The sequence below is a fragment of the Corvus brachyrhynchos genome, unplaced genomic scaffold (assembly GCF_000691975.1).
Source record: "Corvus brachyrhynchos isolate BGI_N302 unplaced genomic scaffold, ASM69197v1 scaffold218, whole genome shotgun sequence".
Taxonomy (NCBI): Eukaryota; Metazoa; Chordata; class Aves; order Passeriformes; family Corvidae; genus Corvus; species Corvus brachyrhynchos.
The window spans coordinates 1019955-1042725 of NW_008239321.1; the positions used below are offsets into that span (position 1 = coordinate 1019955).

The 22771-nt window shown below is 57.8% G+C and overlaps 2 protein-coding genes and 1 long non-coding RNA gene across 4 annotated transcripts in view; 1 reads left to right on the forward strand and 2 right to left on the reverse strand.

The window, feature by feature from the left end:
- The first annotated feature begins 6 nt into the window (after positions 1–6).
- On the forward strand, positions 7–19691 carry ARSG (arylsulfatase G). Of its 2 annotated transcripts, none has more exons than XM_008638667.2 (11): positions 7–2621; positions 2933–3120; positions 3937–3984; positions 4064–4175; positions 4446–4586; positions 7069–7259; positions 7851–7931; positions 10838–10946; positions 15128–15248; positions 18737–18827; positions 19117–19691. In XM_008638667.2, exons 1-11 carry the CDS (start codon positions 2419–2421, stop codon positions 19443–19445), a joined length of 1614 nt encoding a protein of 537 aa, XP_008636889.1. In that variant the 5' UTR covers positions 7–2418; the 3' UTR covers positions 19446–19691. The 2 variants fall into 2 exon arrangements, with proteins under 2 accessions (XP_008636889.1, XP_017596267.1); XM_017740778.1 differs by having other exon boundaries at positions 4449–4586.
- Positions 16818–18729, reverse strand: LOC108448307. Its single transcript, XR_001864151.1, has 2 exons — positions 17387–18729; positions 16818–17292 (listed from the first exon to the last, which is right to left on the reverse strand). It is a non-coding gene; the product is annotated as an uncharacterized LOC108448307 (long non-coding RNA).
- A 1100-nt stretch (positions 19692–20791) lies between the features above and the next one.
- Positions 20792–22771, reverse strand: part of WIPI1 (WD repeat domain, phosphoinositide interacting 1) — a 19593-nt gene continuing 17613 nt past the window's right edge. The window contains exon 12 of the mRNA XM_017740773.1: positions 20792–21321. Coding sequence (XP_017596262.1) covers positions 21274–21321 — 48 coding nt within the window. The 3' untranslated portion in view covers positions 20792–21273. The remainder of the gene's footprint in view (positions 21322–22771) is intronic.

Genomic DNA, 22771 nt, shown 5'->3' on the forward strand with positions numbered 1-22771 from the left:
GCCCAGGAGCTGCTGGATGCCAGCGGAGGTGCGGGAGGGCAGGATTCGGTGGCGAGTCTTCCCAGGAAGCCTGAACATCAACTGCCTTAGGGGCTCAGCTCAACTTTGGTGCTTCATTTTCTGCCAGACTCCAGTTTTAGCACAGGGTGATATCCTGCTCCATTGCCCTGTGGAGAGTCCCAGACAGGGGACTGGGATGGGGCTGAGGTCTCCCTGACCATGCTGTCCCTATGAAGTTGGTGGCTCAATTCTGTGCTGTCCTCGGCCCAGCTGGGCTCAGCCCCTGAGGAGGGGGTGTTGGACCCTAGCAGAGCTGCTCCTTTCAAGTTCCCGTCCATGAAGAAATCCAAGAAAATTACAAAGGAATTTTTGTTTTGAAAATAAAGGCAACTTAGCTGCCCTCAAACATGTCCAGAGACCTAATCTCAATGATTGGAGCTGTGGGGATGCAGAAGGGTGCTGAACAGGACCTGAGCTCATGGGCTTTGTTGGGGCAGGGCTGAGCAGCCTCTCCCAGAGCTGAGCCCCCTCCCACAGCTCAGCCCCACGACCCAGCGCATCCCACCCCCGTCAGCTGATGTACCGAGAGCCTCCAGGCTTTATAAATTAACACTCTGAGCTATGAATTATGAATGGAGCCACATCTCTGATCACTGCAATGCTCTGCTGACAGCCCAGGAGCTGCTGATCCAAGTGACAGCCCAAAGCTTTTAAAGATGTGAACAGCAAAAGCTGGGAATAATTTACTTTGCGAGCTACAAACCTCTTGGCCTACAGATGGGGCTCATCGTATTCCCTCTCCTGCCTCCTCCTGTCCTGTTCTTCTCTTTTGTTTCCCAGTATTGCCTTCTCTGCTCTCCCTCTTGGTTTGTCTTAAGGGATCTTGTCCTGCTTGGCTGTGTTGACCATCCCATGGGAGCTGCATCCTTCACGGCACGTTCCTGTCCCAAGGTTGTGGTACCAGCTGGGGACAGCTGGGTCCTGGCCATCCCCAACCCAGGCACAGATCCCCACAGCATCCCCACAGCCAGGGCAGAGCTCCTGGTGTAGGACCCAGCGGGATTTTGGCAGATCTCTGCAGCTTCATCTCCCTTTGGCCATAACTTTGTGTTCAAGACATTGTATTCCACAGCTCCATCTGCTCTGTGGAGCTCTGCCACAGCTCCGTCTCTGCCATTGGTCTCTGGGGGGTCTGTCCTTGAACCTTTCCATCTCTGGAGGCCAAATCCTGCCCTAAGCAGCTGGATGTGCTTAATCCTGGGTATTCCTGGGGTTTTTTGCCTTCTGGGTTTGTATGGATTCCTGCCTCCTCACCTCTGGGAGCAGCTCCCTCTGGCAGCCGGGCTGTGCTGCCTGCTCTGGCAGCCGTGGGGCAGCGGGAGCACAACTAAATTTAGGCAATGAGCTTCCGACACTTGTCAGTTGTCACAAATGAGGGCAGGGCCCTGCATGTCCCCCTTGTGGTGCTGTGCCCCCTGCTGCACTTAGGAGACAGCCCTTGGCAAGCGGGAGGGAGCACGGGATGGCAGGAGGACAGGGTGGCAGGAGCACAGGATGGCAGGAGCACGGGGTGGCAGGGACACGGGATGGCAGGAACATGGGATGGAAGGAACATGGGATGGCAGGAGCATGGGATGGCAGGAGCACGAGATGGCAGGAGCATGGGATGGCAGGAGCATGGGATGGCAGGAGCATGGGAAACTATCCCAGCCTGAGCAGTGGGTGAAGGGAAGGGGTGCTCCGTATTCCCAGTCCTTTCCAGCTGAGCCGTTGTGAACCACGCAGCAGAACAACTGCAAAGCAAAACCTTGGTGTCTGGAGAAGGTGCTTTGCCCCGGGCTGGGGCACAGGAGCACTCCCTGACTCTGTTTCTTCCCTTGCACAGGGGATGCTGTAAGGAGGTGAAGGATGGACTGACAGAGCCCCAGCAGTTTCTTCTCCACCAGAAGGCTGAGGGGCTCAGTCTGCAGGGAAGGAGCCGTTTTTGGACACAAACATCCTCTGGCTGCGGTGAGGGGAGAGCAGCCACCGCCGCGGATCAAACCCACTCCTGGAGGGGAAAATGCCGCTTCAGTTTGGTGTCTAATTAGATATTTACCAGGAAGGAAGGAAAGATATAAATAGGGTGACAGTGACTTCAAAGGGTGTTTTTTGACTTCTAAGAATAACACCTTTGCTGGCGCCAGTTTCGGGAATATCAGCTGTGCCTGGGTGTGAAAGACGGAGGAGGTGTCGCAGCTCGGTCGGCAGCCAAGGGAGCAAACCCAGACCCCCGGCCCCCCGGCCCTGCCCCACCAGCTGAGGAAGGGACCGAGCCCGTGGAAGGCTCAGCTGCATCCACAGGGACACAGCAGAGGGAGTTTGGGGAAGACGAAGCCGCTGGTGCCGCAGCGCGGGTGGGAGGGGACGTGTGGCACCATGGGGACCCTGTCCCTGTCCTCATGGGCGGTGCTGGGCCTTGCCCTGGCGCTGGTGGGACTCTGGGCTCCCTGTGTGGTGAGCATGCAGCCCAACTTCATCGTCATCCTGGCAGATGATGTGGGTTGGGGGGATCTGGGTGCCAACTGGGCGGAGACAAAGGAGACCCCGCATTTGGATCAGTTGGCTGCCGAAGGAACAAGGTAATGACTATCCCCCTTCCCTGCCCTCTCCAAGCATCCCTGGTTACTCTGTCCTGCAGCACAGGGGAATTCAGCCCTGTGGGACTGGCAGGCAAAGGGATTTCATTGGTGTGGGTTTGGGTGCATGGGGAGGGCAGCCAGAGCCTGGTACCTTGGGGAGCAGATCCATCCATCCCTGCCGGAACCTTCATCTCCCACTCCCTGTCCTCATCTCCAGAGCAAAAGGGGGAGTGTGCAGGGCAGCAGGGAGGGCCAGGGCAGTGTTAGAGCACACAGGGTCTTGTGAGTTGAAGGGTCTTTTCATTTTGCAGGTTTGTGGATTTCCACTCAGCTGCGTCCACGTGCTCCCCGTCCCGTGCCTCGCTGCTCACGGGGCGCCTGGGTGTGCGCAACGGGGTCACGCACAACTTTGCCATCACCTCGCTCGGGGGCCTCCCCCTCAACGAGACCACCCTGGCTGAGGTCCTGCGGGAGGCTGGGTACAGCACAGGAGCTATAGGTAATGCCCAGAGTGCCAGGGGGCAGCTGGGGAGGTGGCAGGGGGTGACAAAGATGCCCTGGCAGAGGAGGGGCTGCAGGTACTTGGGTGAAATGCTGGCAATGAAAGGAAAATCTGAAGGACCACGTGAGGGAGATTTCACACATCCCCCTTGGATTTTGCAATGCCAAGCTTAAAATCTTCCTTTTCAACGGCACTGCCGGAAACCCAGACTTCTCCATTTAATCTCTAATTGCTTTACCTCACGAGGAATGTGCTGGGTGTTCCTGAGCAAACAGGACTGTGCTCGGCGGCTCTGCCATCCTGCATCCCACACCACGGGCAGTGCCACTCACCCCGTGGCTTTGGGCACCCTCCTGTCACTGTGGGTCCCCCTCAGCCAGCACAAACCCTTTGCACCTGCAGCTCCTGCTGTTGTGCTGGCAGAAAATCCCTCTGTTCCTCCATTCCCCCCCAGTTTTTGCAGTTCTCCCTCTTGGTTTGGTGTGTTCGGTGGGAGCAAGCGCGTGCCGGGGGTCAGAGGATGAAGCTGGATGCTAGGGAGGGGTTGGGAAGCCGTCTGCTCAGAACACAAACACATGAAAGAGCCTTTTAAGGCTGGAAACGGTCGCTTTGCACAGGCATGAGATACCTTATGCATTTTTTTGGGGTTTTCTGCAAAAATAGATGGCATTCTGGAACCACGGCCAGCACAAACAAGGAGCCTTTCTTGTAGCTTGATTAAAGCCCCCAGCACTGTGGGCACCTCGTGGGTGAGGGCTGGCGGTGGCCAGAGCTGTGTCACCTCTGAAATGATGTTCTGTGGCTTCCCCACAGGCAAGTGGCACCTGGGACACCACGGCCGCCATCACCCCAACTCCCGCGGTAAGGGCTGTGCCAGCGAGGATGGGCCAAGGGCCCTGTGGTCACCTTGACCCTGCTGACCCCCTCGCTTGCCTCTCAGGCTTTGACTACTACTTTGGGATCCCCTACAGCCATGACATGGGCTGCACAGACACCCCTGGCTACAACCTGCCGCCCTGCCCGCCCTGCCCGCGGCATGGCACCGGTGCCAGGTACGGGGCACGCGGGTTCCAGTGCTGTCACGGGGAGGTGGGTGTTTGCAGCAGTGTCCCCAGCCCTGAGGGCTGCCCTTGGCTGTGGTTACCTCCCCTCATGCTCTGTGAGCCCAGTTTTCCCCTGCGGGGTGAGGGCTGGGAGCATCCCGTGCCATGGGGACATTGGCAGCGCTCCCTTTCTTGTCCCCTCCCCGGCTTTCTGGAAGCCAGGAGAACATCCAGGCTCCATGCCTGCTCCGGTGACAAGCCTGGGGTGGCTGTTCCCAGCAGGGAGGCGAGGAAGGACTGTTACACAGAGGTTGCTCTGCCTCTGTTCGAGAACGTCACCATCATCCAGCAGCCCGTGGAGCTCGGCAGCCTGGCCACGCGCTACGCGGACGAGGCGTCGCGGTTCATCCAGCGGGCCAGGTGAGGGCCACCCCCTGCCCCCTGTCTGTCCCCATGGCTGGGAGAGCTCCTGGGTCACTGCAGGACTCCCCCGCACCAGGGGAGATGGGTGTTGTGCTGTCGTTCGGATTTGGGGTGTCCATGGCTTGGCTTCCTGCTGGAGGAGGCGGCACTGAGGCTGTCCTGGTGTCCTCTAAAAGGGGGCGTGTGTTTTTAAAACCACCAGTTTTGAGGAAGGTCAAAGCCTTTGAGTGAGGCTGTGCCTCCTTCCTGGGCGGAACGTGCATGATGTCAAGGCTGGTGGGGATGGGAGGGAGGCAAACGCTGCCATCCGTCTGTCCATCCCTGCATCCCTGTGGAGGAGCTGGCAGGGGGGTGGTGGAGATGCCTCCATGGGTGTGAAGTGCTGGCAGGGGCATGTGAGCAGGTGCTGAATGGTGCCCAGGGTGGGACCAGAACAGCACCCGGAGGTGTTTGAACACGCCCCAGGTGTGAGATTGGACCCATTTTGAGGATAAAGCACTCCGAGATCCCTGGGCTTCAGGATGTGCCTCCCCCAGCCCCACAGAACAGGAGGTGCCCGGGTGTGTTTGTCCCCGAGGAGCAGAGTGGCTCCTCCGAATGATGCCCCCGAGCCCTGCTGACGGGTTGTGTAATTTTAGTCCCCATTATTGGCGGATTACGAGCTGTGACTTTGCAAAATGCCTCCCTGCAGAGTGAGGAGAGGAAGCGCTGCCGGGCAGCCCTGTCTGAGCCCGTCCCCTGCCTGCATTCCGGGATAACGCACGCCCGGGGAAGGGGGGTTCTCGGGGTAAGGTTTGTGTAACAGAGCTGAATGAAGGGCTGGGCAGGGAGCAGCCTGTGGGGAAATGGCTCTCTATAAACCTGGGTGCCGTTTTGTTGCACAATACCTGTAGTTTATCCCTTATTGGCCATGGGGTGGCTTGGCCACGTTTGGGATGCTGAGGATACCCAGGCTCTGGGCTGTGGGGCAGCAGCAACCCTTTCTCCTACCAAACCTGCAGCCCTCTGAGCTGCCAAGATGCTCTTTGGCTGTGAAGCCAAGTGTGTAAGCTCTGGGTTAATAGGACAAAACCTTTAAACTCCCAGAAGTGTTTTGAGGTTATCTGCATTCATGGAGAACAGGATTAAGCAGGTGCCTGCCTTTTCTCCCCTTCCCTTTGATGGCTTATTCCAGTTTTCCCCTGGCTGACTCATTCATTACAGGGCAACAAAAGAACACTGGATTTGCCACCTCGGTGTTTTTTTAACCAGTCAAGGTTGAGCAATTTGTGACAGTGAGATGTGGCACTGCTAGAGCACAAGTGACCGTGGGAGCAAAAGTCAGGGACTCCTGTCTTCAGTTATTGATTAAACGTTTGCTGGATCTTCAGGACAATTCCGAGGTGTCCGTGTGGCAGATGACAGGGACGTTCAGCTGAGCATCACAGCCATCCATGAGTCCATCTGGATACTGGAGTGGTGCTCCTGAGTGGGAGGGGAGCCAGGGGAAGAGGCTTTCCCTGCTCCAGCGTCTCTGGCATCCCATGGGAAGAGGTCTCACAGTAGCAGTTTGCAAGGGGCACAGGAGCTCTCCTGAATCCCCGCGTCCTGCAGGGATGGGCAGGGTGCCAGGGGGACACAGCCCTCCACGGGGCTCCGGTGTCACGAGGGGGATGCAGCAGCTCCGGGCAGGATGGGGTTTACTCATTTTCCATCCAGGTGGGTGACGGGCAGAGGAAGGAAGTGCTGAAACGCATGTTGGAAGGGCCCTGAGAGCTTCCAGGAGGCAGCCGGGGGAGGCCGGAGCCGGGCGCGTGCGCGGGCAGGGACACGTCCCCGGGATCCGGCCCCTCCCCGCCACTGGCCATCCCACCCTTCCCCTCCGAGGTCCCTGAGGAAGAGCAGGCCTCGTTGGAGCAGATAAATATAGCTGTAAACAAGCAAACAGGACGTGTCCTGTGATGATTTAGGAGCGAGCAGGCAGCGGGGCAGTGCATGGCAGCAAACATGCCGCGCTGCCTCTGCGGGACTGAGTGGCACTGCCAAGGCCGTACCCAGGGTGGTGTGGGCATCCTGCTGTCCCCATCCTCTGCCCACGTCACCAGCTGGGCAGGGGGACAAAGGGCCAAAATGGGCCCCCTGAGAGAGGGGAGGGAGGTGTGGGTGTGTGCACCAGTGTGGGGTGTTTGGCCACTAGAGATGGAGGAAGGGGCAAGTCCATCCCAAGTGGGACGACAGCTGACAACAAGGGGACAATGGGGAGAGGTTTAAGTAGGAGCAGGGGAGGCTCAGCTCAGCCAAGCTTCCTCCCTGTGAGGGCGGTGGGTGCCTGGAGAATTTGCAGCTGGGTGATGCACGTGGGGTGTTTTCCCCCAAGGAGCTGCAGGGGCAGAAAGGCCACTGGTTTATGTCCCCAGGCTCAGCAGTGCCACCACCCCAGTGACCTCCTGCCACTGCCATCCCCTGAAGGCTGAACACTGTCCCTCTGTCCCCTGCGCAGTGACAGTGGACGCCCCTACTTCCTCTACGTGGCCCTGGCCCATATGCACGTCCCGCTGACCCCCCCGCTGCCCCCCGCTCCGGGTAGGGGCATCTACGGAGCCTCCCTGAGAGAGATGGATGCGCTGGTGGGACGGATAAAGGAGGTCGCTGACAGCCACGGGAAGGGCAACACGCTCCTGTGGTTTGCAGGTACAGCAGGAAAACTGGGGCTGGGGGTGACGCTGGGGACTGCACCTTGGGGTGGGGCAGGACCTGTGTCTGTCCCCTGCCCTCAATGCTCCCATTGCTCTGTGGATGGGGAGCAGTCCCAGCTGGGGACGGGGGTCCTGGGCTGCTGTGGCCACTCAGCTGGGTGCCCACCCTGCCACCCCCCTCAGCTGCGGGGCTGAAGTGGTGGGGCCGTGACTCATTAAACCACAAATCCTCGCTCATTAAGAAGCCCAAATCCGCTCTCTGTCACTGAGCAGCCTCCCTAATGAGGATGTCTTGCTCCTGATGACAGGAACTGCTCGCTCGGCCTCTCATTAACACCCCAAGCTGGTGGCACCGTGCCCCCCCTGCCCTGACCTGGCGGCACTCCAGCCTCTCGCCCTGCACTCAGCCCCTGCAAACAAACTTAAAAACCAAAATCCATCAACCAGCTGCTCTTGCTCGTGTGGGGAGGCATCACAGGAGTGGCAAGGAGGGATGGATGGGTCACTTCTCCTTGCCTACCCCCCACGGTGGAGGTGTCCCCTCTGGTCTTGGTGTCTCTCATGGGGACATTTCTTTCTCTCGAAGGTGACAATGGCCCCTGGGCACAGAAGTGTGAGCTGGCAGGACGCCTGGGGCCGTTCGTGGGTGCCTGGCAGAGGCAGCGAGGTAACGTGGCAGCGTGGGGGGGTCCCAGTCCCCGGGGGCACGAGGGGGCTGCTCCACAAAGCCCTTCACTGCCCATCGAGGGGATGTGGGCAGCATTCCACCCCAAGCCTTTCCCTGGCTGCTGCCCTGGGCTTGAACACGCCAGAACACATTTTTAATTTCAAACAGTCAAGTTTCCCCCAAAACTGCTGCAGGGGGTGGGCTGGGGTCCCCGTTAGCCCGGAGCTTGAGGTGAGTGATGATTTGGAGATGGGATGTTGCCATCTGCCCCGTCAGGGTCTCACAGCCCCCATCCCGCCCTGAGCAGAGCACCCACCACCCTCCCCATGCCCCGGGACTTTGCTTTTCTTTCTCTCCACCGTTTTGTTGGGGTTTTTTTGTTGAGGTTTTTTTTCGCTCTTTCCTCCTTTTCCGGCCAAGCCATCTGCTTGGTGGGTTTATTTCGGCCGAGGCGGCCAGAAACATTCATGAGTCAGGCGTTTCCCACTTCTGCTTGTATTACGCGGAGTTAACGTGCCAGGCTCGGCTGCCCCTGCCCGGGGTCAGCAGCGAGGGGCTTCCTCCTCCGCTTCCTGACGCCCCGGCCGTGGGACCGCGGCCGCTCCCCTGGGCAAACTGCGCTGGCTCCGTCCCATTCCCAGAGCCTTTCCTTCGCCTGGCCCCGGCATGGAATCGTAACCTTAATTTTCTAGTAAACAAAACCCGCTGACGGCCCCGGGTTGTTGCTCTTGAGCAACCCACGGTCACAAGCCCGAGCAGATGGTACAGAGACTGCGGCGTTCGGGAACAGGCGAGGAAAACACGGCCCCTTCCCATCCCCTCCTGCCAGCGGTGGAGGCTGGGGAGGAGGTCGGGCTGGCAGAGCGCTCCGAGCTGGCTGCAAACACTGGCGGCGAGGGTGACTTCGGAAATCCCTCGGCCGGTGGCTGCACGGATGTCTGGAGAGCCGGCCCGGGCTGCTGCCGGCTGGGCTGGCACTGCCCGCACCGCCCGGGGCTGCCGGGGTGGGATGCTCGGCCCTCCCAGCCCCGGGGATTGTTCCCCGGCAGGGAAAGCCCCCAGGAGTGGGAGGGCAGGGCAGGACGGACTGCTCCCGGCTCTACATGTTTCTATGTGTTTCTATGTGTTTCTATGTGTTTCTATGTGTTTCTGTAAGTTTCCTGTAGCTCCGTGTTTCGTTTTAAGGTCCAACCCAAATTCCAGGGATGTTTTCCACTCATTTCAGGTGGTCACTGGAGTTGGGAGAGAGCAGCGTATCTGTGTGTGCTCCCCGTTCCTCTGTGCTTCCCACAGCCCGCAGCCCACCCCAAAAACTCGTCTCCCACCTTGGGGCCAAGAGTCCAGCAACAGGGAGATACTGGGAGAGAGAGAGACATTTTGGGGATATGATGCTGGGCATATTTTGAGGCAGGTTTGGGGAAGTTCCAGACCTGGTGTCCCTGTGCTGAAGACCTGCTGTGTGTGTGGTGGGACCAAGGTTTTCATCCTGCCACGGGAATGCACAGTTCAGCTTTCCTGGAAAGCCTGGAAAGTCCCCGCAGCAGCAGGGCTGCATCATCCCCACTCTGGAGAAAATTCCCTGGTTGGGTTTGGGTGTTTCAGCCCTGTTTACTTCCCAAAGTGTTAATGTGACCTCATTCCCAGGCTGCTCTGACCTGACCAGCCAGAGGTACCGGGGTGGCTTGGTCAGGAAATGTCCCTCTGATGTCCTTCCAGAGACCCTGACCATGCATGGAAAAACCCTGGAAATGCACCCAGGAGGATGAGTTTTTTCATATTGTGCAGAGAAGGGGATTCATATTAATTGCTGTAATTGCTGTGATTTCCTGGGGTGTCTGAGGGCAGGGGGAAACACCAAAAGTTTGGGTGGGCAATGGGAGAGATCGGGGATGTGCTTGGTCCATGCCAGCGTCAGAAACCTTTTCCCTGGGCTAGTGCCTGTGGCACCTGTGCCACACGTGTCCTTGTGGGCACGGCAGCATAGTCTGGGAGCATGGATCAGCCCGAGGCATCAGGCAGTGACTCCTGGAGAAGCCGGGCCGGGCTGGGGACAGCGCGGGGACTCTGTTGGCTGTGCCCGGAGGAAATGGCTCGGGGCGAGTGCCGTTGCCATGCGCACGCTGAAAGGCAGCGCACAAAGGCTGCTCCTGGGAAGTTTGCTCGGTGAATCGCGTTGGGATTTTCTCTTTGCCCCATTCCCAGCTCCTTCTCCCTTCAGCTGCCTGGGGCCCTTTGGGCTGCAGCCAAGGCAGAGGCTCTCCAACACCCTTCCAGCCGTTTTGATGCTTGGTGTTCCCATTTCGGGGCTCAGCACCCCAATTTTGGTGCTCAGCACCCCAGTCCCAGTGCTCAGCACTCCAGGCAGAGGAAGGGACTAGGCAGATCCCTGTGCATCTCAAATCCAAGGGCAGAGCAGGCGTGCACTGGGTGCTGTCAGGGAAACGATGGATCAGGTTCATTAACTGGCAGCAGGGTTATTAGCAGGATGGTATTTTTAATGAGGCAGGTTTCCAGCAGGCCGGGGCGGGGGTGGGGGGGCTGTTGGTGCTGAGCCCTGCAGAGGACAGCAGCCCCTGGAATAAATTCCTACATTTCCTGCCTGCTCCATTCTCTCACCTGGCATCAAAAGTGGCTGAAAATGCGATGGCTCTGGCAGCCGCTGCATTTCTCATCACTCACTGGAGCAGAGAAACACAAACCAGTGCCCAGCTGAGACCCCTTTCTTTTCCCTTTCCCTCTGAAAAACTCCTGTAGCTCTTCTTCCTTCCCTGGCCCAGCGAAACCATTCTCCTTTGGGGTAATTTACACCATCTCTGCTCTGCACAGTTCCTTTCCCGGGGAAACTCCGGGGTCAGGAGGTTTTCCAGTAGCAGCAGGATGCCCAGCGCTGCCCTGTTCTCCTGCAGGTGGGAGCTCAGCCAAGCAGACAACCTGGGAAGGAGGGCACAGGGTGCCAGCCCTGGCGTACTGGCCTGGCCGTGTCCCTGCCAGGAGGACGAGCCACGCTCTGCTCAGGTAAGAGCCCCTCGGAGAGCGGGGTGGCCCCATTGGGAAGGACCCCTGTCCCTGCACTGTGACCCAGGTCATCACCTGGATTTTGGCAGCAGCAGCTGCCTGCACTGGTTCTTCCCTGCCTTGTGCCAGACTGTACTTTTGTCCTCTCCCAAGACTTAATGCTTCAGCAGAGAGGAGCTGAAAGGGCTTTTTGTGAGGCTGGAGGGTTGGCGCTTGCAGCCACCGGGCTCCGTGTGCTCCTGGCCGCGGTGGCCAAGGGCCTCCCGATAATTAAAAGATGACGATGTTCTCTCTCCCCACCAAGGAGCAGGCTCAGGCTTTGTGGTCTGTGAATGGCTTTATGTGGAGGAGGGTGCGGTTGTGGGCAGGGCTGGCCGGAGAGATGGATCTGGCATCCCCTGCAGGATGCGGCCGGGCCGGGATCCGGCGGCAGCGAGGGCGAGGGCTGCTGCCCCCCGCCCGTCCTCACTGGGGAGGGCGGCAGGGAGGGTCTGTATTGCCCCTCTCCATGCAGCACTTGCACCCCTCCACGTGGAACTGCACCTCTCCTGACAGCCCTCCCTGGCAGAGGGCGTGGGGCACAGCCTGTGCTGGGGCAGGGCGGGGGGAATGTCCCCTTTCATCCCTGGGGTGGTGGGGCTGGAGGGTTGTTGGGCATCTTTCATCCCTGAAGCACACAGGGTGATGGGGCTGGAGGGGTGTTTGGTGTTGGGAAAGAATGTCCCAGCTGCTGGAATCGAGTCCTGACTGGTGGGCCCTGGGGCAGCGTTGGGTGTTTCTAAGGTCCGTGAGATAAGCTGGAGACACTCATTCGTTCCACAGCCCGAGGGGAGCTCTGGGAGCTGGATTTTTGCAGGCTGGGGAAGGTTTGAGCCATAAGCTGAGTCACTGGTGTCTGGCGGAGGGGATGGGGTGCACGTAGCACCCCATGGTTTTGCCTCCAAATCCTTGCCTGCCGTGGGACGTGGGGCAGAGCTGCCAGACCCTGCCCACTCGGGCAGCTGGGGCAGCATGTGCAGGGTCAGTGCCCGTCCCCATCCCCCTGTGCCACCAGCCTTTCCCTGCAGCCTTGTCTCCAAGCCCAGGAATTCTGATTATCTAATCACAGACCTTATCTCCTGCATTTCCCAGCTCCAGTCTGACAGGTTAGACAGCTGGAAATCTAGAAATCCAGCAGAGGCACGTGCAGCACTCCAGGTGCTTGGAAAGTGACTGGAGCTCCCCAGGAGTCACAGAGCAGCTGGTGTCCCCCACGGCAGAGCCTGGCACTGCCACAGGGCCATGCCCAGCTTTGCAGGGTGATGCCCTGGCATCAGGACAGGGCACCCCCTCTTTGGGAGGCAGCACAGAGCCAGCTTGGGGGGCATGAGCAATGGGTCATGCTCAGGAAAGTGTCACCACTGCGATCCCAGCCATGGCCCGAGGTGAGACAGGGAATGTGGAGGGACACCGAGGGACAGGGAGGTGCTCACAGGACAGGTGGCTTTTCTCTATGCCTCTGTCACCCTCGGGGACAGCCCCCAAAGATGAACATGTGCAACAGGGACATTGAAATCCCCCCAGTTGAAGGGGAAGACCGAGAGGCTGGGGAGGGAATGAAATGTGTGTGCGGGAGAGGCTGGGGAGCCCTGTGCACACGCAGAGGGACCTCAGCCTGGTGGGATCCCCGGGAAGAGCCAGGGCTGGGCAGGGAAAGGCCTTACCCATCTGCACGGATCTCCTCTTCCCCTGGGGTTATGGAAACACCTGGCTCGGGCAGGGAGGCTGCTGGGACTGCCCAGGACCTCGTGGCTCCGTGTCCTGCCTGGCCAGGGAGTGCAGGGGTGAGCGAGGGTGAGCGTGCCCAGGGGCCGGGGAGCTGCAGCCAGCAGAGAAACGCTGATGCCTCACCACAGACCAGCACCTGCACGCCGGGCTCTGCACAAAACTGCCTTGTCTGCTTTTCTTAATTATAGTTAATTGCCAGAGCCACCCACTGTGCTTCTGCCCTTCCCTGCCCCAACCCGAAGTAGGGCACGGAAGAAGTAGGTCAGGAAGGTGGTGAAGGAGGAGATTGCACCATCCTGGCTGTGCTGGCAGCGTGGGGCTGGGCAGGTTGGCTGAGCTGCTGGGGTTTGGGGAGAGCTGCTGCAGCTGCCTGCACCCTGCCATCGCCAGGCAGGGCAGGGTTTCCCTGCCACGTCATGCCTGGGCTGCCGGGATGCCCAGCACTACGGCAGGGCAGTGCTCCCGCCAAGTCCTGCCCGGGTGTGGGGATGCCCACTGTCTCACAGGAAGGAAGCTGCTGTCCTTGGGCACTGCCAGGCCCTTTTCCCTCGGTGTTCAGGCAGCAGCAGGATGGCTGAGTGTTGATGTTGAATGTGTTGAATCTTTCTTGGCAGGGCAGGGGTTGGCAGTGGGGCTTTCCCTCAAGCACGTCTTTCCCAGCTTGGCTCCCAGGATGTGCCCGCTGGCTTTGATGCCAGCTTCCACCAAAATCCTATTTTTCATGTCTTTTCCATGGGTTACACCTGCCCATGGCTGGGGGAATTTTCAGCCACCTCTGCCCTCAACCATGTTGTCCTCCCACCCTGGTGATGCTTTCCAGAGGTCCCATCCACTGGTCAGGGCTGCTTGGGAGCATCCACATGCATTGAGGTGGGAGCTGGATTGGGGAGGTGCTGGGCACCCCTGGGACCAGGGACAGGCTGCCCAGGTGAGCTGCTGTTTTGGGGGACCTGCTGTGCCCCCAGCGAGGTGCTGCAGGGACTGCAGTGGAGAGCCAGGATGTTTTTGGGCACCTCCCGGCCGGCCTGGCCGGGGGGGCGGTCTCGGTGAGCGCCGGCCGGGGCTGCCTCGCAGCAGTGTTTGTTCTTATTTGTTCTGTCTCTTAGCAGCTGAATTAAAACTCGTTCAATGGGAGAGCTGGGGGCTGTTAAACCCAGGGCTCTTTCCTCTCTCTGCTCACGCAGCTGCCATCACACACTGGGCAGGAGACACGCGGAGGCAGGGTCATAGTGGTGGCAGAGCCATAGTGACCAGGTCACAGTGCCAGGACCACGGCAGCACCCCGGTGACCCCAGTTCCTGGTGCTTTTGCTTCCTGTACCAATTTCCTTGCTCCAGCCAAGCCCTCAGAGCTGCTGGCACGGGAGTTTTGTAGCCAGAGGGGTGAGGGTTGAGTCCCCGTCGGCAGCACTGCAGCTGTCACCTCCTGTGCCACAGCCTCGTCCCCGAGGGCAGCGCTGCGATGTGTCACTTGGCCACGCTGATGTCCCGCTGTCCCCTGGGGCCATGGGACACCCTGGTTGTGGGTGGTTCCTTTTAGAGATGTGGGGTCACCTTGTGACTACATCTGTGAGGGAGGGATGCTGTTGGTGGCACCAGGGGGACGGACACTTGTGCCCCACAGGATGTGGAGGGTGTGGACTGGATGTGGGGGCTGCGAGCAGGATGTTCCCATCCCACTGGAGTCGAGTCTGGACCCCTCTGGGACACAGGGCCAGCAGAGGGGGAGCCTGTGCCCAGGCTGTGAAGGGCTGGGAGCAGGGCTGGGTGATCCCCATCCCACCCCTCCTGCAGCCCCTTCACACCACACGGATGTGCCAGGTGGGGACAGGCAGCAGGTGGGAAAGTGGGGACTGTCCCTCTCTGCATCCTCACGGAGCCGGCGGGACTTTGGGCCACCTGCCCCTTCCCCGTGTCCCTCTGCTCCGGGAAGGACTGGGGTGAGTCCCAAGTGCTCTGCTGTGGCTGAGGCCCTGCACAGGCTGGAAAGGCTGAGTGGGTCTGTGGGACACGGAGCAGCTCCGCTCTCCTGTTCTATCCTGGCTCGCGCTGCGGCCTGCAGCAGCCACACCGCATTTCCTGGGGTGCCAGGAGCTGCTGGCACCAGCCTGAAAACCCCTGTGCTGGCACTTGGTGCAGACGGTGACTGACCTGCTGCCTTCCCGTGCCCAGGGGGTTCAGGAGGGCGGGAGGGGCTGTGGGTGCAGGGTTTGCCAGGCACATCCTGACTGAACCCGAGCAGCTGGCTGGGGGTGTGAGGGGTGTGAAGCCAGGGCTTGCCAGGAACAGGGCTGGGTTCAGCCTTTTCGGCTGTTGGGAGCTCCTCTTGTGAGGGATGTGGGGCACAGGTGAGGTTGAGGGGACCCTCCATGGATTCTCACTCCTTGCTCTGATGACAGTCCCCTCTTTCCCCAGTGTCCTGGACATCTTCCCCACGCTGGTGGCCCTGGCTGGGGCAGCGCTGCCCCCAAACAGGCGCTTTGATGGCTTGGATGTGTCCCCAGTTCTCTTTGGCTGCTCGGATGTAGGGCACAAGGTAAGGCAGAGCCACTCCCCCGTGACAGCCCCTCCTGACAGCAGGAGCCTGAGCTAAAACAGGTGAGTGGGGGTGGAAAAAGGCTCAGACTGGTGATGTGCAGATCCACGGGAGCGTCAGCCCCTGGCCTGGAGGAGGAGAAGGACAGCTGGAGACGGCCGGGTGCTGTACCAGGCTGGGCTTGGGATATCAGGGTAAAAGGGCTCTGGGCTAATGAAGATGGTTTTGTGCTTCGTTCACAAATCTGGGATTAGAAGTGGAAGTGCCTGTGCCTGCAGCTTGACACCTTCCTGTGTGCCTCAGAGCTGTGTCTGTGATCCCAGGAACTCCAGCCCAGAGATGCTCAGGCTTGTGGCAGCCTGCAGTGCCCAGCACAGCATCTTTCTCATCCCAAAAGGTACATCAAAAGGGGGAGATTCCAGGGGCTCAAACCTGGTTATACCCATTTATTTACCATACCAGATCAAGGTGTAACAAACGCCTTCTCCTCCCAGCTCTGGGGTGACAGTGTTCCAACGGGACAGCCCACCCCATATCCTGCAGCTCTGTCATACAACCCGCTGCTGGCAGCTCCTTTAACCCCAAAACCCACAGTTTGCAGGACAAGCAGGATGGCCACACGGTTGTCTCAGAGTTGCACGAGATTTTTGCAGAACCAAAAGAATTTTAAAAAGGCGGCTTTAATAGCAGTCCCATGGATAAATCCTGAATTTGCTTTTAAAGTACACCCTCCTGCAAGCACCGTGAGCCAGCTCCCAGCGGGATCTTGGATTTGCTTTCTGTGTCCATCAGGGGTTTGGTATTTGCTTTGTTTTTATGGAACCCTCTGCTGAAAAAATGGAGCAGGGAAGAGGATGGGATGTGTCCAGCGGGCTCCACTCTGCTCCTTGGGCTTAACCCTGCTCTGCACGGGCAGCGCTGGGAGCAGGGCACTGGGGGGCTGCTGGCAGCCATGGTTTGCTGGGAATGATGGTTTTCTGGGAGCGATGGCGTGCTGAGAGTGGTGTTTTTTGGGAGTGATGGTTTGCAGGCAGCCATGGTTTGCTGGGAGCAATAGTTTGCTGGGTGTCAGGGTGCAGCCATTCCTGTGTGGAATTCCCCCCAGGGGGTGGGATCGCACTGCCGTGGGATGGGGTGACCTGGGAGGGGACACACAGCCCCGTGGGGTGGTCGGGAGCAGGCGTGTCCCCGCTCCCTCCCCTCCTGGCTTCCCCCCTCTCCCCCCCTGCTCGCGAGTGGCCGATAGTGACCCCTGTGCAGGGTTTCTCTTGACACAAATCCTCCTGAAAGCAGCTCTCTCACTCACTCCAAAGCCCAATTTCCACACATTCCTAATTGGGGTGGCTGGAGCTCCCAGCGTGGGCTGCCCGGGTGACATTGTCCCAGTGTCCCAGCCTGTGCTCGGCACTGGCACAGCCGGGAACGGGGCTGGGGTGACACCGAGGTCCTGCTGAGAGCGAGGGCTGTTGTCAGGAAAAATAAACCACGTCCTCCAAGGAGCACCGAGAGTACCAGGGGCAGTAAATCCCTCTGTCCGTCAGCTGAATGTGAATAGCCCAGAGCACCAAGTTCAAGCAATGAATTTTCAGGGGAGAAAAGGCTTTTTTCCCTCCCTTCTCTATCTTTTATTTATTAAAATAATAGTCATGGATTAATGGAAGAGTTCCAGACCTGGGAATGTTTCTTGATTCAAAACAAGCTCCTTAATTATGCAGTAAATTATAACATATTTTCTAAATGTGGGGTTTTAAGAGGTTTAGGAACATGGTTGTTGGTAGGAAGGGAGGTTTGAGTGCCCTTGGCAGCAGCCCAGCTGTGCTGTTTAAAGGTGTAGGCAAAGCTTTAAGGCTGGAGACAGATGAATTGGTTCAGTTCCTGGTCCCTTGGCTTCATAGGGCCTTGAATATTTGCTGATTCTTCCTTTGGAGCTCTTTTATCCTGCCTGAGGAGTGTCAGCAGAAGGGGACTCTGCAGCAGAGCTTCCTCCTTGCACCAGGCTCACCCTGCACCACTTCTTCCTCTTTACACCCTTCTTATTTCTCCCCTAAAACATAAAGATCCAACCAAATTCCAAAAGAATTTACCTTGCAATGGAGGGCAATAAAGGAAAGTGAGAGGATTTGGAAATCACCCCCTACCGTGAATCCTGGCATTTCTTGGATGAGGTTCCAACCAGTCCCGTGAGGCAGTGGCTACATCTGGACCAGGCAGTGTGGGATGGACACCTCCGGGTGCCTGGGATCCCGGGAGTGCTCTGCCAGGCAGTGTGGGATGGACATCTTGGGGTGCCCAGGGTGCCTGGGATGCTCCCTGAGGGGCAGGGCTCCGTGCCGGGCACCTGCTCAGGCACTGCTGCGCTCATCAGCTGCGAGTGCTGTTACTAAACTTGGCACTGCAGCTGCTGAGAACTCCAGCAGATGTTTCTAATTCTTAGCACAGTGGAAATTTCTTGAATCACTTTTAACTCAAATTCCCGGGGAGGAAACCTCAAGTGACTCATCCCTCAGTGAAGGCTTTGGCTCCACGGCAGATATTATCAGAGAGAGGAGCCGCTGGAGTGTCCAGCTCACTTGTCTCCTCGCTCCCCAGTGCCAGAGCAGCTGTCCTGTGTGGATCAAGTGTCCTAAATACCAAAAGTGAGAGATTCGACCCACCCTTCCCTCCTTCCCTTGCTCCTCAACTCATTCCCTGGCTGTTGTCAGGGAAGGGAGCCCTTGCACAGCGGGGTGAGTCAGACGGACAGGAGGGATGTGGGAGCGATGTTCCAGCACCTCACCTTCCCCTCTGCCTCGCATGAGCTCACCCGCAGCTCGTGGCTGTGCTGGCTCCCGGCTGGTGCTCAGCTCCCTTGGATGTCCCCACTGCTGGCGGAGCTGTGAGCACCCAGGGAGGTGCTGAGTGACACAGAGCACCTGAGACCACCCTGGCTCCCAAATATTACACAGGCATTTAGTGATAGGGCAAGGGGGAATGGTTTTGGAGTAAAAGGGGGAGATTTAGATTGGATGTTAGGAAGAAATTCTGAATTTTAAGAGTGGGAAGGCTCTGGCACAGGTTATCCCAAGAAGCTATGGCTGCCCCATCCCTGGAAGTGTCCAAGGCCAAGTTGGACAGCCTGGGACAGTGGAAGGTGTCCCTGCCATGGCAGAGGGTGGAATGGGATGGGCTTTGAGAGTGTTCCAACCCAAACCATTCTGGGATTTTATGATAATCTGCCCTGCTCTGCTGGAAGCCCCCCCACCTTTGTGATCACTTTCTTACCATAGAATCAGGAGGAATTCAGAGGCTCCTGCCAGGCCAGGAAGGTCCAAGGGAGATGCTGGTGTTTCCTGGGGCCCTTTTGCCATCATTCCACCCTTCAGCAATCACAGATCTGTTGGTTGCTCAGAGTCCAAGGCCTGAATGGTGTCTGTGAATGGGTGCAGGGGTGGGATGTGGCTCACCTGGGGAGGGAGTGGATCTCATGGAACATTCTGTCCTTCCTGCAGGTTCTGCTCCACCCCAACAGTGGTGCAGCTGGGAAGGTTGGCGAGATCGAGGCACTGCGGCTGGCTCAGTACAAGGTGTTCTACACCACAGGTACTGTGTCCCTACCAGAGGTAGTAAAGTCTGGGAAAGAACCTCTGGAATTCTTAGATCCCTGCAGGTACAGATGAAAACCCCACAGGTTAATTCAAGCAAGAGCAGACCCAAGGATGTGCTGACCCGTGTCTGCAGGATGGTGCTGCAGCCTGGGGTTGGCCTCAGGAACGCTCTTGGAATAAGAGCTGGGATGGGGTGGGGATGGGCCGTCCTGGGGGGGTGAGGAGTACAGAGGTGATCCCTGGACCCCTGTGACCCCAGGGGTTTTCTCCCATTTCCTCCCTAGGAGGGGCCATGGCCTGTGACGGCAGCACTGGGCCGGCAGTGCAGCACCAACCACCCCTCATCTTCAACCTGGACCGTGACATCCAGGAGCAGGAGCCTCTGGATGTGGCATCCAGAGAGTACCAGGCAGTGCTGCCTGCCATCAGCAGGGCTTACGCCCAAGCTCTGCAGGACATTGCAGCAGACAATGTCTCGGTTGCAGATTATTCCCAGGATCCGGCTGCAATTCCCTGCTGCAACGTGCAGCACGTGGGCTGCCGGTGCCGCGGGGCTCACGGAGCCACGCTGGATCCCCACGTGGAAAAGAGAACACCATGGCTTTGTCTGTAAGCAAATAATTGCTCAGGCTGCTCCTTTCCTGAGTCGGGTGTCTGTGAACTCCAGGCCAGAGGTTGGCCATGGGGAGGGATGGAGGCTGCGGTTTCCTCTGCTCCGTGCTGGGAAGGGGGAGGTGAGTTGGATGTGGGACTGGGGGAGCACACAGAGGGTTCCCTTTGGACCCTGGGCATGTGGAAGGCTTTTTGTAGGGCTCTCTATCTGGGAAAGAGACAGTTCTTGGATTAAAAGTACCTTCTGTGAGAGCTGGCTTTGGGAGAGGATTCCTCTGGGAAATTTCCTTGCCTTTCCCCTAAGAAGAGACCTTACAGGAGCAGCTGGTGGGAGCACAAGGCAGGGGAGGACAGGGCACAGCCTCTGAGCAATCAGCCCTTCTGGGGCAGAGACTCTGAAGTTTGGTGGCTGCAGAGAGAAAATTCCTGGTTGGCACAAGGGGAGTGCTCTGGGAACGGAGCACCTGCCCTGCCAGCTGCCTGCTGAGGTTCATTAGCGGGGTCATGGCAAGACCCAGCTCTCTGTGGAAGGAAGGAAGGAAGCAAGGAAGGAAGGAAGGAAGGGAGGAAGGGAGGGAGGGAGGAAGGAAGGAATTCGGAAGGAAGGAAGGAATTCGGAAGGAATTCGGAAGGAATTCGGAAGGAAGGAATTCGGAAGGAAGGAATTCGGAAGGAATTCAGAAGGAAGGAAGGAATTCGGAAGGAATTCGGAAGGAAGGAAGGAAGGGAGGGAGGGAGGGAGGGAGGGAGGGGGTCCCGGGCTGTCCCTGAGGGCTGCCATCTGTGTGGGAAGGATGCTGGACTCGTGGTGCCACAGTGGGGTTCAGGGGCTGTGCTGTGCCATTCCAGGCTTTGGGAAAGGCTGTTCCCTGAGGGTGGCAGGGAGAGAACTGGGGCTGCTCCCCATCAGCTCTGCAGGAAAGAGAGAGGTGTAACTGGGGGGTTTTGGGGAGGTCAGGGAGAGGTCCCTGCCCAGGGGTCTCCCAGCAGATCAGGGCTCCAGGCAGAGGAGCTGCTCCTGCCGATCCCAACACAGGCACAGATGGAGTGAAACAGCTCCTGTGGGGCCATTTCTGGGCAGGTGCAAAGGCCTGGGGAGCTGCAAAGGCAGAAATGAAGGTGCAACTGAAACTTGAGAAACCACTGGGATTTCTCAGCAGCTGAGTGAGGGTGTTCTGAAACAATTCTGGATTCTGATTTACACACCCACATCTTTCTTTGGCCATAAGAGGACTTGTGTGGACTCACCCATGTGGGCTGCCCTTGCCCCAGCCCCCGAAACCCCTCCCACTCCCCAAACTTAATCCAGACTGACACCTTTAGGGCCCCAAAAAGAACAGCAGGAGCTGCCAGGGACAAACTGTGACTTTATTCTGTCTTTCAACATAGCAAATGGCATCTTCTCTAATATCACTGCAAAAATACTTTGCCTGGGTTAAAATAGTCTGTATATACTGTACAAAGACATAAGTTTAATATCTCTTCCTGTAAGTACATTTATACACATAAAACAGCATAAATTAGAAAAGGGACAAATGGGTATATAAAATTCTGGTTACATACAAATCTGATTAAATTAGCATTTATACTGTGGTTCTAACGTAGAGTTTGTTAAATAGAGCCATGTGCATACAGTACATTGACACCCCACCCAGACACAAATTGAAACAGGGGCCAGCTGTTCACTTACACAGAGGAAAAAGTGTGGCCCACCTTGGATTGCTATTTTTTTTCTCATCTCGGGGACTCACAGATCTGTTCTTCGAAACTCCTGGCTTTTCCAAAGCACCTCCCAGCAGCTGTCCTAAGCGTGGATGTTTTCCTTCTCCTCACGACCTCTTCGCCTTGCCCGGCTGACCTCCACGGCACAAGATTATCTACCAAAATCAAAACAGAAGGGCCTTACTTTTCCCAGCACCAGGGAGCGTTTCCAGTTGGTTTTACGCACACGGGAGGAGCAGGGGGAGGGACGTCCCGCAGTGTTTTCCTTTCCACTCAAAGGCAGATTGGTGAGAGGTTTATTTATTTGCTCTCCCCCTCCCCAAATTGACAGTCCTGGGAACAGGAACCATCTGGCTCAGTGATAAGTGTGGCCTCTGGCTGGCACTGGGGTGAGCACAGCCAGGCTTTGGGAGAGTGCAGTCATTTGGGGTGAAGTGCATCTGCCTCACTAAGTGCTCCCAAAAAGCTCAGCTCTGGCGTGGCCAGAGGGAAAGATGTGTGCTGGGCATCCCTGTGTCGCTCCAGGGTCTCTGGATGGACCCCAGAGTTAAACTCCAACGTATTAGACAGGATTAGGGGAGGCAAAGCCCAGCCTAAACACCAGCAAAGCCTCTGAGTGAAAGAGTAAAGCAGGAGCAGAGAAGAACAGGCAGCAGCAGGACCCTGATTCACCTGCCATGGAGACCCCAGGTAAAATGTGCCCCTGCTCCTGGATGAGGCATGGGCAGCCCTGGCACAGATCTTTCTCAGCTTCAGCCTCGCCAGATCTGAGCTGGGAGGGATGTGAGCCCCACAGCTCCTGCTGTAGAGGGTCTCTGCCAGCTCCTCCTCCCAGGTCTGTCTCCACGAGCTGCAGGACCATCACTGCCAGGTTTCCAGGCACAAGCATTGACACTGGATGGCACAACTCCCAAGGGACCTCAGATAATGTACTGATAAGCTGGGCCTAATCCTGCAAGCCCCAGCTGCCCAAAATGCCAGTCTGAGCTACAAGTGCAGGAGCCAGGTTCTGCCAAACTCACTCATCCCCTATGAAACATAATTACAAGTAGAGCCTCACTGGAAAACCTGTGGCCTTTCCTCTGCTAACAGCCAGCTGTTGAAAAATAATCACTTAAAATAATTAGTGTCCATATCCATGCCACAGAATGAGGGAAATACCATCCAGCGAACAGCCAGGAGACATCTGGGCCAATACTGGTTCCACAGAGCCAGAGATGTATCTGCAGCCTGGTTCCTTGTATCAAGATCCGTGGTCTGGGGCAGCAGAGGGGCGTGTGGACCCCATGATTTCTGCCCTGTTGCAGATCCCCCCGATTTTCTCCCTCCTACAGGCAGCAGCATTCTTTGGCAGCACAGAAAACTGCCCAAACCGTTTTGGAGCAGCCAAAAACCAATGGGAAGGAGTTGGTTTTAAAGAGTGATGCAGTATCAGTGAGGGGCAGCTGCCTTAGAAGAGCTGATTGCTATGTGCAGTCTCACTTGACTTAATGAAATGGCTCCCCTGATAAAGCCTTCCCCTCTGGGCCCTGCAGCCAAGTGCAGGATGGATCAGCTATGCCTGGAAAAGCACTGACCAACCTGCTGGAAGAAATCACCTTTCCT

What these genes read in the sequence shown, in the direction of transcription:
- ARSG (XM_008638667.2), top strand. Translation starts at nt 2,419, where the DNA reads ATGGGGACCCTGTCCCTGTCCTCATGGGCGGTGCTGGGCCTTGCCCTG. An exon ending in TTGGCTGCCGAAGGAACAAG is followed by an intron (nt 2,622 to 2,932) that starts GTAATGACTATC and finishes TTCATTTTGCAG; the next exon opens with GTTTGTGGATTTCCACTCAG. An exon ending in CAAGGTGTTCTACACCACAG is followed by an intron (nt 18,828 to 19,116) that starts GTACTGTGTCCC and finishes TTTCCTCCCTAG; the next exon opens with GAGGGGCCATGGCCTGTGAC.